Here is a 16,898-nt window from a genome sequence, read left to right as displayed (position 1 = left end):
CATTGTGTATAAGTATTAGAAATAGAAGTAGAACCCAAGTCTCATGGCATCCACTCTCTTCAAGTACTCTTGTTCCTCTCAATTGATTTGAAGCCTCCTCATCTTTGATGTTTTTCCTACATAATCTATATAATCTAAAAAAAACAAAAAAACAAAAAAAAAAACCTGATCCCCATAGTGTTAAATGGTTCTTATTTACTCTCTCCAGTAAGTATCATCATAAAACTCAAACATCTCTTAGGATATGGGATCAAGATTTGTAAAAGAGCTTAGAGAGCACTGAATAAGTTTTTACAAATGAAAAATTAAGACACAGAGAAATGATATGAATTACCAAACCCACACAGATTAAAATTAATCAATCAATCAAAACTGGAATATATATAGCACTTGTGAAATACTTTCTTGTATATTCTCTTCTTTGATACTCCCAACAACTGTCATGGGTAACTACTACAGATATTTCATCACCATTTTGAGAATGAGAAAATAAAGGCTTAAATAATTACAATGACTTCTTCATTTTCATCTAGTTAGTAACTATTAAAATGGGATCTTTATTCATTTCCTCAAATTTAGAGTTATATTCAATAATAACCTAACCCCAACCCTCACCAGAGAAATATTGCTGGAATTCAAGTGTTGCAAGGAGGATAACAGATGCAAATCTGCTTCCACTGGCTGTGTTAACTTAACACACACACACACACACACACACACACACACATTCTTTTTCTCTCTGTCTCGCTCTCTGTCTGTCTCTCTTTCTGTGTGTCTCTGTGTCTGTCTTTGTGTCTCTCTGTCACTCTCTCTGTCTCTTTGTCTTTCTCTGTCTCTCTCTGTCTCTGTCTCTCTCTTTGTCTGTTTCTGTTTCTCTCTTTCTGTCTGTCTCCACCTGTCTGTCCATCTGACTCTCTCTTTCTCATAGCTGCTTAAATGACAATGAAAGCAGAGAAGCTGACTTTTGAAATCTCTGGACAGTTCCTTCACTGTGGGGGGCCTCAAGTTATCTGATAATTCAGTATGTGAGCATTCATGTGTAAATGTGAAGATGACCATATTTCCAGAATGATTTTTCAAATGTTCATCCTGTATTTTCGATTTGAGATGAATAAGAAAATTTCTTGGTATGTGGAAACTAGGGTAATAGAAAGAGATACTTCTTCCTTGAATATTACAGTGGGCATTTAAGAAATTTCCAACATAGGACTATCCCATGAACCCCACTCTTAAAGTCATTCCAGATTACACGTTTTAGGAAGTAGAATGAAACTGAGTTGTGAAAGTTCATGATTCCTTTTATTCCCTTTAGTAAAATCTCTGATGCCTCAAGGAGATCCTAGATAAATAATCAACAAGGGAGAAGATATGGTTCAGTCACACTGAACCATTGGGATTTTTAAATGAAAAATGTAATGAAAACAAACGGTATCGTTTCAAGTCATTATTGAGAAAATCCTGTCTATTAGCTAAGATTAATTCTCCTGATTCTAATCTCCCTCTACTGCTTAATGGTGCCCTCCTTGTTTTATGTAATTAAAATGTAGCAGGTAGTTTATACACAAGAGGGAGTGTTTGTATTAAAAATATCTTTTCATAATCAACATTAAGCACTCATTTAATTTATGATTGAAATCTAAGAATAAAAATCCAACATTTCATTGTAAATTTTAAAAAAAGTTTGTGCTCCCATTCAGTTATTTTAATATATTTTAAATACATTCAGAATTATCACGTGTGGTCATGAAAAGTTTAAAATAATTAAATAGGTAAGGAAAGTCCAATTAGTGAGTTGGAATGATGTTTTTACAAAAATCAAGTAAATTTAACTCTATAAATTTGGGCTCAAGTTACAATGACAAAAAAAGATATTTGAGATTCTGGTTTTGCTTTTTTTTTTTTAATCAATTCTTCTTAGCTGTTTTTAATGCTCTTATTTTAAAGTAATCTATATTTCTCTAACCTTCATTATACAATTATAGAGTGCATATGTGCCATAATTTAGAAAAAATAACTCAATAAATTCAATGCATGTTATATATATGCACAAACATATATTCAGTAAGTCATCCAATAATCCTTTAATAAGCATCTACTGTGCACCAGACACTGTACTGTGTTGGGGATATAAAGAAGGACAGAAGACAGTTCCTATACTCAAGAAATTCACAATCTAATGGGGGAGACAACAGACAAATATGAATAACCAAAATATACACAAGAAAATATGGTCATAATATACATTCCCTAAGGTGGTCAGGTGGCAGCTAAGAATAAATTTTATGTGGCATATCACATATCTACACCAAACTCTAGTTTGATTTGAAATATTTTAGAATAAATTTTTATTGTTTTCTTTTATATCATCATAGTTATCCTCTATATCTTTAACTCTCTTTTTTCCAGGAAGCTGTTTTATTTTTTAAAAAATCAATATAATTGATCCATATATTGAAAAAATCCAAAAATATGTGCAAGTTACAATACCTATATGTTCCCCTCTACAAACATTGGGTTGGGTGTGTCCTTTCATATCTCTTTAGTTGAATTTTGATTGATCTTTATAATGATTTGAAATAGTAAGAGGAATAATGAAAAGCACACTGGGCTAGTAGTCAGAAGTCTAATCAACAAGTCAGAGAGCATGTATTACATGACAATTGTGTGCCAGACACTGGAGCAATCACCAGGGTTCCTGCTCACTAGCTGTAGGAGATTTGGTAAATTACTTCTCTTTGATCTCAGTTTCCTCCCCTGTGAAATAAAGACCTTGGGCTACATGATTTATAAAATTTCTTTTAGTTCTAAGATTCTGTAAGTTTGTATGCATTTAAGTTAGACTACAACCTACCAAATCACAAGTATAATAATAGATGCCATTTTATAAGGGATTGCTGTTTGTTTGATACTATATATGATCAATGCTCCAATCTTAAAAAGCATTTAAGATAGAGGCAATAGGATTCCATGGGCCAAACTACATTAACATATTCTCATAATGGGTAGCCATCCATGTGCTTTGATTTGAAGAGTGCCAAAAACTTTTCATGTCAAAATATGTACCTTACTGGCCATTTTCCATATTTAAACCTTGCCTCTCTCCAAATTGTTGCTTTTTTGGAGGTAAGAAAGGCAGAAATTTTAGACATCATCTAGTCTAAACCTAGTCTAGTCTAGATATAGTCATTCTATATCTGAGGAAACTGAGACCTAAGAAAGTCGAGTTATTTGCTCAAGGTAATGTAGTTAGTAACCATAAAATGAAATTTATGTGTTCAGGAAATAATTTATTAAAATATTAACACCCCCCAAAAAAAATTCACTCAGTTTTGTTTATAAGAAAATGTAAGACAGAAGATGGAGTATTGCAGACAACTTTTGCCTGCTTCCCAAGTATCAGGATGAATTCACTTTGTAAGAAGTCAAAGTGTCACAAACTAAGATACATTCGTTTATACCATTTTTATTTTATATAATTATATAGCTCTATATAGGACCTTTCAAATAGGGGAGAATCAATTAATTAACTTGTTAATTATGGATTAGCACTTATTGTTAATAAAATGCATTTGTACCTTAAAACTTCACTAAGTACAGAATATAGAAAAAATGTCCTCTATCTTCCAATTATGACAAACAAATTTGACTATTTGGATGTCAACGTTGGAAGAGGGCATCTCTTGGCAGAGATATTTGGAAGTTAGTGTTATTCTCTTGGACTAAAGTGGTATTTCAGTTTAGTAAACTGGAATTTACTAAATTCCAGTAAATAAATGGTGTTTACCGTGCATCAAGTAATTGAACTCTTCAGTCATTTCTACAGTCTTGATTTTGCAAGCATCCCAGATACATAAAAGAAACTTCCTACCTCTAAAACAGTGACTAGTTTGAGAAAGAAAGCACATGCCTATATACACTAACATTCACAGACCTGAACACAACTGAACAAGCACCTTTCACATTCCTTCTAATAAAACCCTTACTTTCAGATCTTCCCATTCAAGGAAATCTATCTACTATTTGCACGCTTGAATTGTAATTCTAAAGGAACATGCTTGACACTGTGATTGATTGAAAAATCAGATATTAACCGGCAAGACAAGACCAATTTTCCAACACTTGAGCTCTATTTGTTCAAATTTATTGCTATTGTAAAGCATCAATTATGGCTAATAATGGTGTTATTCTCATCTCAGTAAGTAACTGGTTTGGTAAAGCTTTAAACACCCTCGACTTTGGCATTCACTTTAGTTAACTACTGGCAATAGCTAATTTCTTATAGATTATTACTTTAATGCCTTATTGCTCCCTGAACACATATATACTCTGAATGAATTATCATCTGATATACATTTATATCCTGCCATTAAGCCTTCTGGAGGAAATTCAGGCTATAAGCCATATTGGTAGAATATTATATCTACTGGATATTAATGAGTTTTAGAATCTTGCAAGCCAATGTCTTTGGCTAAGTGAGAATTCAATTTCCCATCTCTAAACTCTAGAACCTTAGCTGTTTCAGATTATATGAAGCTTAGTGTCCTAAACAAACTGATCACCAGAGTGTTCCAGTACCTGTGATTTGAATCCATGTAATTAGAACAACAACAAAAATCTTAAACACCTTTCCCAAGAGGAGAGAATTTGTTTTTTTTTATTCAAAGAGAAAATCTCTGAAAACAGAGGATGATTCTTATTAGACATTTCTGGACTGAAACAATAAAAATAACAAAGTGATACATTTAGCTGCTTTGGAAAGGACCATTAACCTTAGTTCATAGATGCCCTAATGAAATTATCCATAAGTGAGAATGGGTAATATTACTTTTACGATACCAAAAGAGACAAAATATATGTTCCTACAGGGATTTCTCACATTATATTCCTCTGTCAAGACACTCGTTCTTTTCTATTTAGATATTCTTTTTAAATGAAAAAGTACACATTTTTCTCTGCTAGCATACTTACTTACTATGCAAGATAGACAATGATGGGAATTTATTCTTAAGAGTATGATTAAACTGCTTCTATCAACTAACAATTATATGAAAGTCCTTATTTTGCCTGCCATTGTAGTCCCTTTCTCTCAAGGAAATAATATCATATAACCCAAAAGAGAAATGCCCATCACCTATTTCTCCCTAACCCCATCCTTCTGTCACATTTTCCTATATCTCAAGTCTGAGCAAGTTAATGTTCAGCTTGAGCAGTTGCTACTGTCTATGTGCAAATCACCAGAAACACTTCAAGGAAGAGTATGTGTAAATCCCTACAAAATGAAACATGAATATCCTATTCTCATTTCAATCTGAATCATGCAAGAGTAGAGGACTGCTCTTGTGGAAGCAAAAGGAACTCTCAATTATCCACAGGAATGGGATACCAAGAGTGCATGGACAATTGAAATTCACAGATAATCCCTAAAGGCTCATTTTAGTCAATAGCTTCAACCCTCTTATCCCACCAAATCTTTTGTCTAGCTGCTTAAAAGTGGGCCTATTTAATGGCTCGAATGTCATTCTTCTATATTTTCCCCCTGCCCACTTAGTAGAAGAGCTAATGAACAGTGAAATGGTTGAAAGGGAAGTAGAAGAAGGGAGGAAGAGAAGATGACAAGTCTGTGAACTGGAAAATATATAAACTAAATAATCAGCCCTTGGTAGTGGAAAGTTGACAAAATTAGATTCCTGTTTAATTTACTCTTACTCTTTGCCCAAAGGTCAGAAAGTGATTCATTTTTTTTTTTTTTACTGAGATTGAAATGCCTTTAAAAACAAATACTAAGTGATCAGATTTTTAAAAATTCATAAACCCACTGGGCATTAGTTTCCTATAATACTCCTCACTTTCCATATTATCATCCATCTTCCCCATCCCTCATGCCCTATTACACCTAGAAAAACACATAAAGTATCTTAGAAAACTTGTTTTTATTTTACTTACAATTGTGAAGTTCATGACCTTGAGAATCCAGATGGTCATAGCCAAGTTCACCAGTATTAAAATCATTAGGAGAAGAACAAAGAAATAGAGGCATCTCTTCCGCCAGCCATAAATCCCTACTTTGTATACCTGCGGTCCTTCAGAGCTCTGCATATTGTTCCTGTTGTGAGTATACTGTTCCTGAGGCATCTGGAATGAACAAGAGGAGAGAAAGAGAAGAGGCACATACACATTAAACTGTGAGAAAAGTCAACTCATGAAGAGCTATTGCTGGCTGCTGTCTTGGAGTTCTTATCCCTTTGGGTGATTCTAAAAAATCTCAGCTACCTTTGGACTCTACATATTCCTATGGCCTAGCTTAAACTAATACTGTTGTTGTTGTTCAGTCAATCAGTCAATTAGTCATGAAGCTTTTGTCCATAGGATTTTCTTAGCAAGTTTAAGGCTATAATTTTCTAATATTATTCAACAGTCAATCATAGTACATAATTGTGATATAAATATAGATATGGATGTATGCATAGAACTATATGTGTCTGTATGTATATATATATACACACACATATATGTACATGTATACATACACACATGTATATATGTATATTCTATTGTTTCTATTGCTTCAGTCTTGTCCAACTCTGTGACATCATTTGGTATTTTTGTGGCAAAGAATTCTGGAGTGATTTGCCATTTCCTTCTCTACATCATTTTATAGGTGAGGAAACTGACGCAAACAGGGTTAATTGATTTGTCCAAGATCACACAGCTGGTGAGTGTCTAAGGCCAGATGGTCACTCAGGAAGACAAATCCAGCACTCTATCCACTGAGCCACCTAGCAACCTTAAAGAAAATAGAAAATGAAAATCTAGGTATGAATTTTCCTGGGAACTATTCTCAAGTGAGTTGTTTCTTTTGGCTCAAAAGTTGCATGGAATCTTGGGATCATAGATTCAGAATTAGAAGGCATATGTGATTAAAGGCCATCTAGTTCAACATCATTATGCAGATTAGGAAAATGAGGCTCTGGGGTCTATTTCATCTTCCCTAGGTAAGAAGTATCAGATGCAGTATTTGAAATGATACCCACTGACTCCATAGCTAACTGCCATTTCCACTACATCATGCTGTTCTTCTTTGCTAGCAAATGCTTAGAGTTCTAACAAAGTTCTGAAGGTGATATTTTAAATTAGTTGGGTAGAAGGAGTTTAGTTCAGCAGATCATTTTGAGGATGTGATAATACTTGTCAGAAGTTTTCTTCATTAAAAAATCATAAGGATCTCACACTCAGTCTTTTTCCATGGCTACAAAGGCAGTAGGGAAAGAAATGTTCTTAGCTTTGTTCATTTCCATACAAACTCCAACTTCAGAAACCAAGGGTTCTGGCTGTAAAATCCAACAGAAAGCTTTATGCCAAACAAAAGCCTTTATTGTCATTGTTCCATTTCTTATACTTCCTTTGTAGGACTTCCTTGTGCAGGCAGGAGAACAAAAGAAACCTCATCCATTGGACTTACATAGTAAGAAAAAAAAAATCAGTCATTCAAGTGGAAGGAAAGCAGGTAGGAAAGTAAGAATACCTGAAAAAAAACAACTCTTTTCTTTATAGTGGCAAATAAACTCACTGATGGTGTCCAATGTACAATTCTAGCCATGAAATGTGGACTACATAATTAATCTACCTTCATAACAAGGAGGGAAGTAGATGTCAAGGTAAAAGTAAAAAAAAAATTTTTTCCCTTAACTTTCCATTTTAGTAGATTCTTGGAGGATCCAACTTTGAAGGGAGCTTAGAACTCGGGAGTTTTTATTATTCTGTGGAGGAAACTGAACATCAGAGATAAGGAGCTGATTATAAATATATCTATATCACAAGTGTAATGGTATATACAATTTTATGAGGTTGATGTTTGAGTGATACTGCATAAGATTGATATTCCCTTATGTTAAAAAGCATTTAAGATGGAGTCATTGGTTTCCATGGGTCAAACGATACTAACTATATATTATATAGGTAGCTACCCACTCTGAGCATAGTTTATATATATAAACTATGCTCAGAGTGGGTAGCTATCTATGTGCTTTGATTTGAGAACTACCAAAAAAACCTTTCTACCCCCAAATTTGTACCCTGTCCATTTACCAGAGCTGAAACTAGAACCCAAGCCTCCTTTTGTACTTAGTGTTGATTCTTTGATTTTTTTATGCTTATTCAAAAGTCAAAATGCTAAGTTCCCTAAGGTAAAGCTAAAAATGATATATGGTCCCTGAAAATGTTTGAAAAGAATGAATACAATGAAAAATCATTTCAAGGCATATTTGAGGCAATCAAACTTTTATCAATAAACTTTTCAGAAGATGGCAGAGAAAAGACACAATGTTGCCTGAGCTCTCCTCAGTTTCCTTAGAAACAATGTTAAAGCAAGAGTGACAGAATCCACAAAAAGATGAAGCTAAATAATTTTCTAACCCAGGTTAATTTAGGATTTCAAGAAAGATCCATCTCTCTAACACAGGGGTACTCAAACATTTTAAATAGGGGGCCAGTTCACTGTCCCTCAGAGACTATAGTAAAAACAAAAACTTTGTTTTGTGAGCCTTTAAATAAAGAAACTTCATAATCCTGGGTGAGGGGGATAAATGTCCTCAGTTGCTGCATCTGGCCTGTGGGCCATAGTTTGAGGACCCCTGCGAGTCTAAAGTAAAGCTCAAGTATAGACCTAACAGGAAATATCCAGGCAAGCTACTAGGAGGTTTTTAGATAGAGCAGAGATAAACAACTGAGGTCCAATTGTTCTGGCTTAGCAGGCCACTGGCAAAATCCCAGTATGGCATAAAATGGCAGCTCCTGGGACCCAGGACACATCAGGCAACATTAGACTGGGTCAACCAATAAAGTAGACTATCCCCTCAGAGGCTTCCGTGCAGAAATCCAGTGATCAGGTCCTGGATTCCTAGTAAAATAAGCTTGGAACAGTGACCCCTGTATCTCAGGATTTTTTTTTTTATTATAGTAACTTTTTATTGACAGAATCCATGCCAGGGTAATTTTTTTTACAACATTATCCCTTGCACTCACTTCTGTTCCGATTTTTCCCTCCCACCCTCCACCCCCTCCCCTAGATGGCAAGCAGTCCTATATATGTTGAATATGTCCTAGTATATCCTAGATACAATGTATGTGTGCAGATCCAAACAGTTTTCTTGTTGCACAGGGAGAATTCGATTCAGAAGGTAGAAATAACCCGGGAAGAAAAACAAAAATGCAAACAGTTTACATTCATTTCCCAGTGTTTTTTACTTTGGGTGTAGCTGCTTCTGTCCATCATGGATCAATTGAAACTGAATTAGGTCTCTTTGTCAAAGAAATCCACTTCCATCAGATTACATCTTCATACAGTATCATTGTTGATGTATATAATGATCTCTGTATCTCAGGATTAAAGCTCAACTTTAAAAAAAAATGAGAAAAAAACAGAAAGAGCCTGGACCATAGAAAGCAACTATGGTGACATGGAAGATCCAAAATACAAACTCAGAAGAGGACAACAATGTCAAAATCCTTCCATATTTAGCCTCAAAGGGGATTGTGAATTGGGCTTAAGTTTCAAAAGTTCTCTTAAAGAATTTAAAAAAAGATTTTTTTTAAAGAAATCAAGTAAAAGAAGTGAAAGAAAATTAGGGAAAGAAATGAGAGTTATCCAAGAGAATTATGAAAAAGAGGCAAAAGCTTGGAAAAAGAGGTACAAAAATTGATGGAAGAAAATAACTTCTTAAAAAGTACAATTTACCAAATTAAAAAAAAAAATCCATTGGAAGAAAACAACTTAAAAAATATTATTGGTCAAATGTAAAAAAGCTACAAAAGTTCAATGAAAAAATAAAATTCCCTGAAAATTAGAATTGGGCAAGTGGAAGCTAATGACTCTATGAGACATTAATAATCAATTAACAAAATAAAACTATTAAAAAAGAATAAGAAAATGTGAAATATCTCAATGGAAAAATGGTAGAGCTGGAAAGCAGCTCCTGGAGAAGTAGTTTAAAAATTACTGGACTACCTAAAAACCAAAACAAAAAACAAAAAAAAAGAACCAGGGTGGCATCTTTCAGAAACTGTCTAGATATTCTAGAACCAAAGGATAAAATAGTCATTGAAAAAAAAAAAACTGCTGATCACCCTGAAAGAGGTCCCAAAATAAAAAATCTAAGGAATATTGTAGCCAACCCAGAAGTATAAGGTCAGGAAGAAAATAATGACAAAGAGAAACAATTCAAATTTTAAGGAGCCACAGTTAGGATTACAAAGGATTTAGCAATTTAAACATTAAAGGACTGGAGGACTTGGAATATATTCTGGAGATTAAAGCAGCTAGGATAACAATCAAGAATTAACTACCCCTCAAAATTGGGCATAATCTTTTAGAGGAAAAGAAGATCATTCAATGAAATAGGAGACTTTCAAAATTTTTTGATGAAAATACCAGAACTGAACAGATAATTTGATCTCCCAAGAAAAGGCTCAAGAAAAACATAAAAATGTAAACCAAAAATAAAAATGTTATTCAATAAAATTAAATTGTTTATATCCCTATATGGGAAGATGATTTTTGTAATTCTGAATAACTTTATTAAGGTAGTTAAAAGCAGCATATTTAGACAGAGAGTGTGGGTGTAAATTGTTTTTGATGTGCTGATTAAAAAAAAAACTAAGTGGCAAAAAAGGATTGTAATGGAAAAAGAGAAAATGGGGAAGGCAGAATGAAGTAAATTATATCACATAAAGAGGTATAAAAGGCCTATTCTACTAGAAGGAAAGAAGGATGGAGGGAAGGAAAAAGGGATGATCATTGTTTGAACCTTACTCTCATTGGATTTGGCTGAAACAGTTCTCTTAACACATATTCAGTTGGATCAAGAAATATATCATCTTTTATAGGGAAGTAGGAGGAGAAAAAAAAATGAGGAGGGTGATAGAAGGGAAGGAAGAAGTAGAAGGAAAAAGGAGAAAGAAAAGGGAAGGGGTACTGATAGAAGGGAGGACAGATTGAGGGAAGTGGAAGTCAGAAGCAAAACAGGGTTAAAGGAGAGAAAAGAATAAAATATGAGGAAAATAGGATGAAGAGGTTAGTACTAATAACTGTAAATGGGAATGGAATGACCTTTCCCATAAAATGAAAGTAAATAGCAGAGTGCATTTTAAATCAGAATCCTACAATGTGCTGTTTACAAGAAACATAATTTAAGCAGAGAGACACAGAGTAAAAGATCAGATCAGATCAGGATACATTATGCTTCAAGTGAAGTAAACAAATAACCAACCAACAAAAATGGGTGTACTAATTCTAATCTCAGAAAAAGCAAAAGCAAAAATGTTTAATTAAAAGAGAAAAGGAAGAAAACTCTATCTTGCTAAAAAAAATACCACAAAGGGGTATATCATAGAAATTCTTGCAGTATATGTTAATTAAAATATAAGAAGAATTAAACTTTTAAAACTATATTAGTAGGGGACTTCAAATTCCCCCTTTCAGAATAGATAAATCTAACCACAAAATAAATAAGAAAGAAGTTAAGGAGGTAAACAGAATTTTAGAAAAGTTAGATATGCTAGACTTCTGGAGACAAATCAATGTGAATAGAATGAAATATGCCTTTTTCTCAGTGGTCTGTGAGACCTATACAAAAATTGCCCATATATTAGGACATAAAAAGCACAAAAAAGGAGAAATATGAAATGCATTAGAATCTTCTTGATTTCTCTTATTTTCTTTTCTCTTTAAAACTTTCCCCTTTATGTCAGATACCACCATTATTTTAATTACACAGGCTCAGTGTTTTACAGTCATTCTTGCCTCATTCAACCTCATACTACATAGTCAATTAGTTTACAAGCCATCTACTTCCATTATATATATATTTCCCCCTCCCCTCCCATTCACATGATTGCTTTCAGTCTCATTACCTTTTGTCCAGAATATTGCAACACTTTTCCAATTGATCTTCTTGCCATAAGGTCTCTTCCTTCTCTAGTCTATGTTCCCCATAGTAGCAAAATTAATATAGCTAGAACACAGATCTTAACTCTGACATTAACAGGCCGTTCCCCATTTATTACTTCTAAGATCAAATACAAGCTCTTCTCTTTGGCATTTAAAGTCTTCTACAATCTGGATCCAACAGTTCTTTCCCAATTCATCTTATATTTTTTCACTGCAAATATCTTATGTTCAGTCAGAAAATCAACATTTATTAAGTATAAGCTACATGCCTACTCTCAAGGAGATCACAATTTAAGGAGAGGGAAGCAGCATATAAACAGCTATGCACAAACAAAACATGTACATGGTAAGTGGGAAATAATCTTAGATGGAAGTCTCTGAGTTGGAGAAGGACTGGAAAAAAACATCTTGTAGAAGATGGAATTTTATTTTTATATCATTGTACACTTTTTAATAGTATTTTATTTTTCCAAATACATGCAAAAATAGTTTTCATCATTCAGTTTAACAAAATCTTGTGTTCTAGATTTTTCTCTCTCTCCTCCCTTCCCCTTCCCTAAGACAGCAAGCAATCTGACAAAGGCTCCCTCCTTCCTTTCCTCTTTCCTTCCCTTCTTCCCTCCTTTTCTCTCCTTTCCTCCCTCCTTCTCTCTCTCTCTCTCTCTCTCTCTCTCTCTCTCTCTCTATATATATATATATATATATATATATATATTCAAACCAGTATCATCTCTATTATTTCAAATGGTCCTCACAACTATCTTGTGAGATAAGAAAGACAGAGAATTTGACTTCCTAATTCACAAATAAAAATTGAGATCCAGAAAATACATACATACACATGCACATGCACATATTTATATTATTTTTTAAGAAAGTTAATTAGGGTTAAGTGACTTGCCCAGAGTCCTATAGCTAATAAGTACAAAGTGTCTGAGGCCATATTTGAACTCAGGTTCTCTTGATTTCAAGGACCGTGCTCTATCCACTATATTAGAAATAAAATATCTTGCTCAAGGTAATGTCATTTATTCAAAGACCTAGAACATGTAGGATCTCAGAGGCTATCTAGTCCAACTCCTCATTTTACAGATGAGAAAACTGAGGTCCATGAAGCTTAAGGAACTTGCCCAAGATCATACAAGTAATAAATATTAAAAATGACATATAAATCTAGGTCTTCTGAGTCCATTGCATCTGTCCCTGGACTATATTGTCTCATTAAGTCAGTTCTCTTGCCCTCTTTTTTTCATATATGTACTACTTCTCTCCTTTACTGGATTGATACATATAATGCATTTTCTAACATTTGGTTTAGTTTAAGGGACATTGCATAGATTCTTAATATATGCTTGATGATTGGTTGATAGACTCAGAAGATATTTTTATGTCAATTATGGTTGATTTGCATGTATCTCTGGACACAGATGCCTATTCTCAAACCATTTTAGTAAAAATGATCATATTCCTTAAAGTAATAATTACTTCATTTCTCTCTCCCCTGCCTTCTTTCTTTCTAAGACTAATAGCTACATTCCTTTTTTGTGTGTGTGTGTGTAAAACTTTTAATTTCTCAAGGGAGGCTGGTGAGCAATTTGATATACATAGAAAGCCAAGGAGTGGGAGCTTAGCAGCATATATAGCACTGGACAGAGTGGAAGCTGGCATCTGGAGTGGGGTGGAGTTATGACAGAGAATAGTGTAAACCATATTCTTGTAAAGGGTAAGGTTTATAGGTTCCTGGATTCAGAGAACACTGACATAATAAAGTGCTATTTGAAAATTTATATTCTTTGAGTGTATTTCAAGAGTGAAATTAAAACATGGCAACAGCTCAGATATGGGGGTAGAGGGTGGGTAAGAGATAGTGAAGAAGTACAGGATGATTCCCAGATTGCAAACCTGAGGAACAAGGAGCATTGTGTTGTACTCTACAATAATAGGAAAAGGGAGTGTATGTGTGGGGTGGAGAGAGAGGGGGAGAGGAAGGGGAAAGAAAGAGAGAGAGAGAGAGAGAGAGAGAGAGAGAGAGAGAGAGAGAGAGGGAGGGAGGGAAGAAGGGAGGGAGAGATAACAACATATTCATTTAAATGGTATAAAGTTCTAAATTTCTAAAGGAATAGGAGAGTGAGGAAATAAGATAAGGTAGATAGGTTTGTAGATTAATGGGAATGGGATAAAAAGGGAGCAATATACATACATCTACGTATCTATGAATCCATGTATGTATGTATATATTTTGTGCTTTTCTAAATATATACATACATGTAAGTGTGTGTATATATTTAGAAAAGCACAAAAGTCTTCTAAACAAGAAGGCAAGGGGATAGGGTGAGGGGAGAGAATAAGGGAGGGATTCTTGGAGAGGGGTAAGTTAAGGAATAGATGGGCAAGGGGGTAAGTAGAAGTAAAGCAGAGAAATGAAAAGGGATAAGAATAGTGAGACATACTGAGGAAAATAGAAAGGAGGAAAATATACAATAAGTAATTATAGCTTATAATATGAGTGGAATGAATTTACCCATAAAATGGAAACTAACTGCATATTAAAATATTGAATTAAACAATATACTGCTTTCAGGAAATGCTATAAACATAACAGATACATGCAAATGTAAAATAATGTTTAGGAGTAGAATTTATTATGTAATAAATCAGGGGTAGTAATCAAGATCTCAGACAAAGTTAAAACTAAAATAGATTTAATCAAAAGAGAAAACTAGGAAAATTATGCTATGTATCAAGCACAATATTGTTTTAGGCCATTTAAAATAACTAGACAATATAAAAAACTGAGGCATATCTGGGAAAACAGACAGGAACTATACAAATATAAACATAAAATGCCTTTTATACAAAATAAAGTTAAATCTAAGTAATGTGCATGGAAAGGTAAAACTAATACAATAAAATTGTAATTTTCCTAGCTGGTCTATTTACATAATGCCATCTCAATTACATTACTACAATAATATCTTACTGACTTAGGAAAAAAAAATGACAGGGTCCATTTGGAAGAACAAAAGGTCAGGAACTTCAAGGAAACCAGAGGAAACATATATGAAGGTGGTATTTGACTTCAAACCATATTATGAGGTGAGACCAGTGTTGAAATATGAAATGGAGAATGTTGATTATTTTAAATTAATTATTTTGTATAAATAAAACTTATATAGCCAAGAATAGAAAGAATACCGAAAAATAGAGGAGAAAATTTTAGTAGACAATCTCTCAGATAGAATGTGTTTGGGTTGGTTATAGCAGTAGTATGATAAAATGGTAGATTTAGAAAAATGTAAAAATATTTTTACTTATAAAGGTGGATACTATCCACCTTCAGAGAAACAGATGACAAATGTTAATAAGCATAGTACTGTCTTACATATATGTATATAAGTGCAAAATGTATATATGTATATTTACAGATATCTACATAACTATATATGTTTATATATATACATATAGGCCTATATATACATATTTATATCTATCTTTCATCTATATAAGTATAGATCTATGCTTAATTGTAGACTTCTAAGGGGGGGAAGGAAGAAAGGAACAAAAATAAAGTAAAAGATAAAAAATAAAGTAAAAAAGTTTCAGCAGATAACATAAGAGCAAAGGAGCAAAGAAAGGATGGACAGCTTTGAAAACACTGTGTAGTATTTATAATATAGGTTTCCTTGAAATGGAAATTTATTGCCTTATATTCAGTCCTCTCTTACCTTCTGTTGTATACATCATATTTTTTCCTCTTTTCTTATTTTGTATTCAAGTTTAAAATAAACTTAAAAACTAAAAAAAAAGATTATTTTCATTTCAGTTAGAATACTGGGAAGGCAGTAGAAGATACTTTGTCCTGGTCTAGATTATAGAGACTTTTCTGTCTCTACATGGATACTATACCTTCTTCCTGTCACCATCAAAGTTGTGATGTCAGCCAGTATGTGTAATAGTTGGTAGTCTGTGCTATTGGGGATGCTTAGGCTATTGAGTTCAGGAGGTTGAAGGTGTAGTACTTTAAGCCAATTTGGAATCTGTATTATCTTGTTACATTATGGAATAAGAGAAAATGAAAACCATAGTAATTAAGGAAAGGGGAACCAATTCAGGTCAGAAGTTAAGCAGGAAATGCACCTGTGTAGAATAGTAGTGGGGCTGGGCCCATGAGCAATTTCTGTATTTCTAACCTTTGGAAAACAGGATTATGCAGTCTCAAAAGTCAAACCCAACAAAAAAAAGCATTCACTACCTTTACTAACCTCCAGTACCTACTTCTTGCATGACTTAAGGCAAATAATTAATCTGCCCTGAACTTTAGTATTTCCATCTATAAAATGAGGTTCATTGGCTTCTGGTCTCCAAATTTATGATCCTATGATTCTACAATTTTTTTTTGTTGTTGTCATTTTATTGTGACTCTTCTCCCCCATATCAACAGTATCTTGCTAACTTTCCAATCTTGATATAATTATCTTAGGTTTTGTTTTCCTTGCAAGAAAATATGTGCCCTGCAGATTTCAGCTTTTCAGGTCCTCATGAAATATTTTCCAAGAGTACAGGATTCCAAGACTCAGACTCAAGATACATAGTTTCAATTCAAAAAGCTTTTACTAAGGACCTACTGTGATCCAGTCTTAGTATTAGGCCATGCGAATAAAGGTAAAATTGAGAAAGTCCCTGTCCTTTGAGAATTTACATTCTTCTGGGGGAAGAACAACACAGACACAAATCAGTATAAAATACATACAAACATATACAAAGTCATTTTGGGGGAGAATGTTACCTGGGAGTGGAGAAAGATCATGAAAAGCCTCCATATAGAAAACTTATCTCTGAAAACACCTATAACATTAAATAAGTCTATGCCATCTACAATGTATTAGTAGCTATACTCCCCCTGTCCCTAGTTTTTTGTTTTAAAATATGACTTCTTAAATTTTTATCCTAACTT

The 16,898-nt window shown here is 33.6% G+C and overlaps 1 protein-coding gene across 2 annotated transcripts in view; it reads right to left on the bottom strand.

Annotated features, from left to right (window-relative positions):
- The window catches only part of SGCD (sarcoglycan delta), a 1,334,163-nt gene that overhangs the window by 450,265 nt on the left and 867,000 nt on the right, over window positions 1–16,898 (bottom strand). For both annotated transcript variants that reach the window (XM_031949414.1, XM_003756762.2), the window contains one exon: window positions 5,944–6,132. In XM_031949414.1, coding sequence (XP_031805274.1) covers window positions 5,944–6,132 — 189 coding nt within the window. The remainder of the gene's footprint in view (window positions 1–5,943; window positions 6,133–16,898) is intronic.

Source organism: Sarcophilus harrisii, chromosome 2 (genome assembly GCF_902635505.1).
Source record: "Sarcophilus harrisii chromosome 2, mSarHar1.11, whole genome shotgun sequence".
NCBI classification, from domain to species: domain Eukaryota; kingdom Metazoa; phylum Chordata; class Mammalia; order Dasyuromorphia; family Dasyuridae; genus Sarcophilus; species Sarcophilus harrisii.
This window is presented reverse-complemented; position numbering and strand designations above follow the sequence as displayed.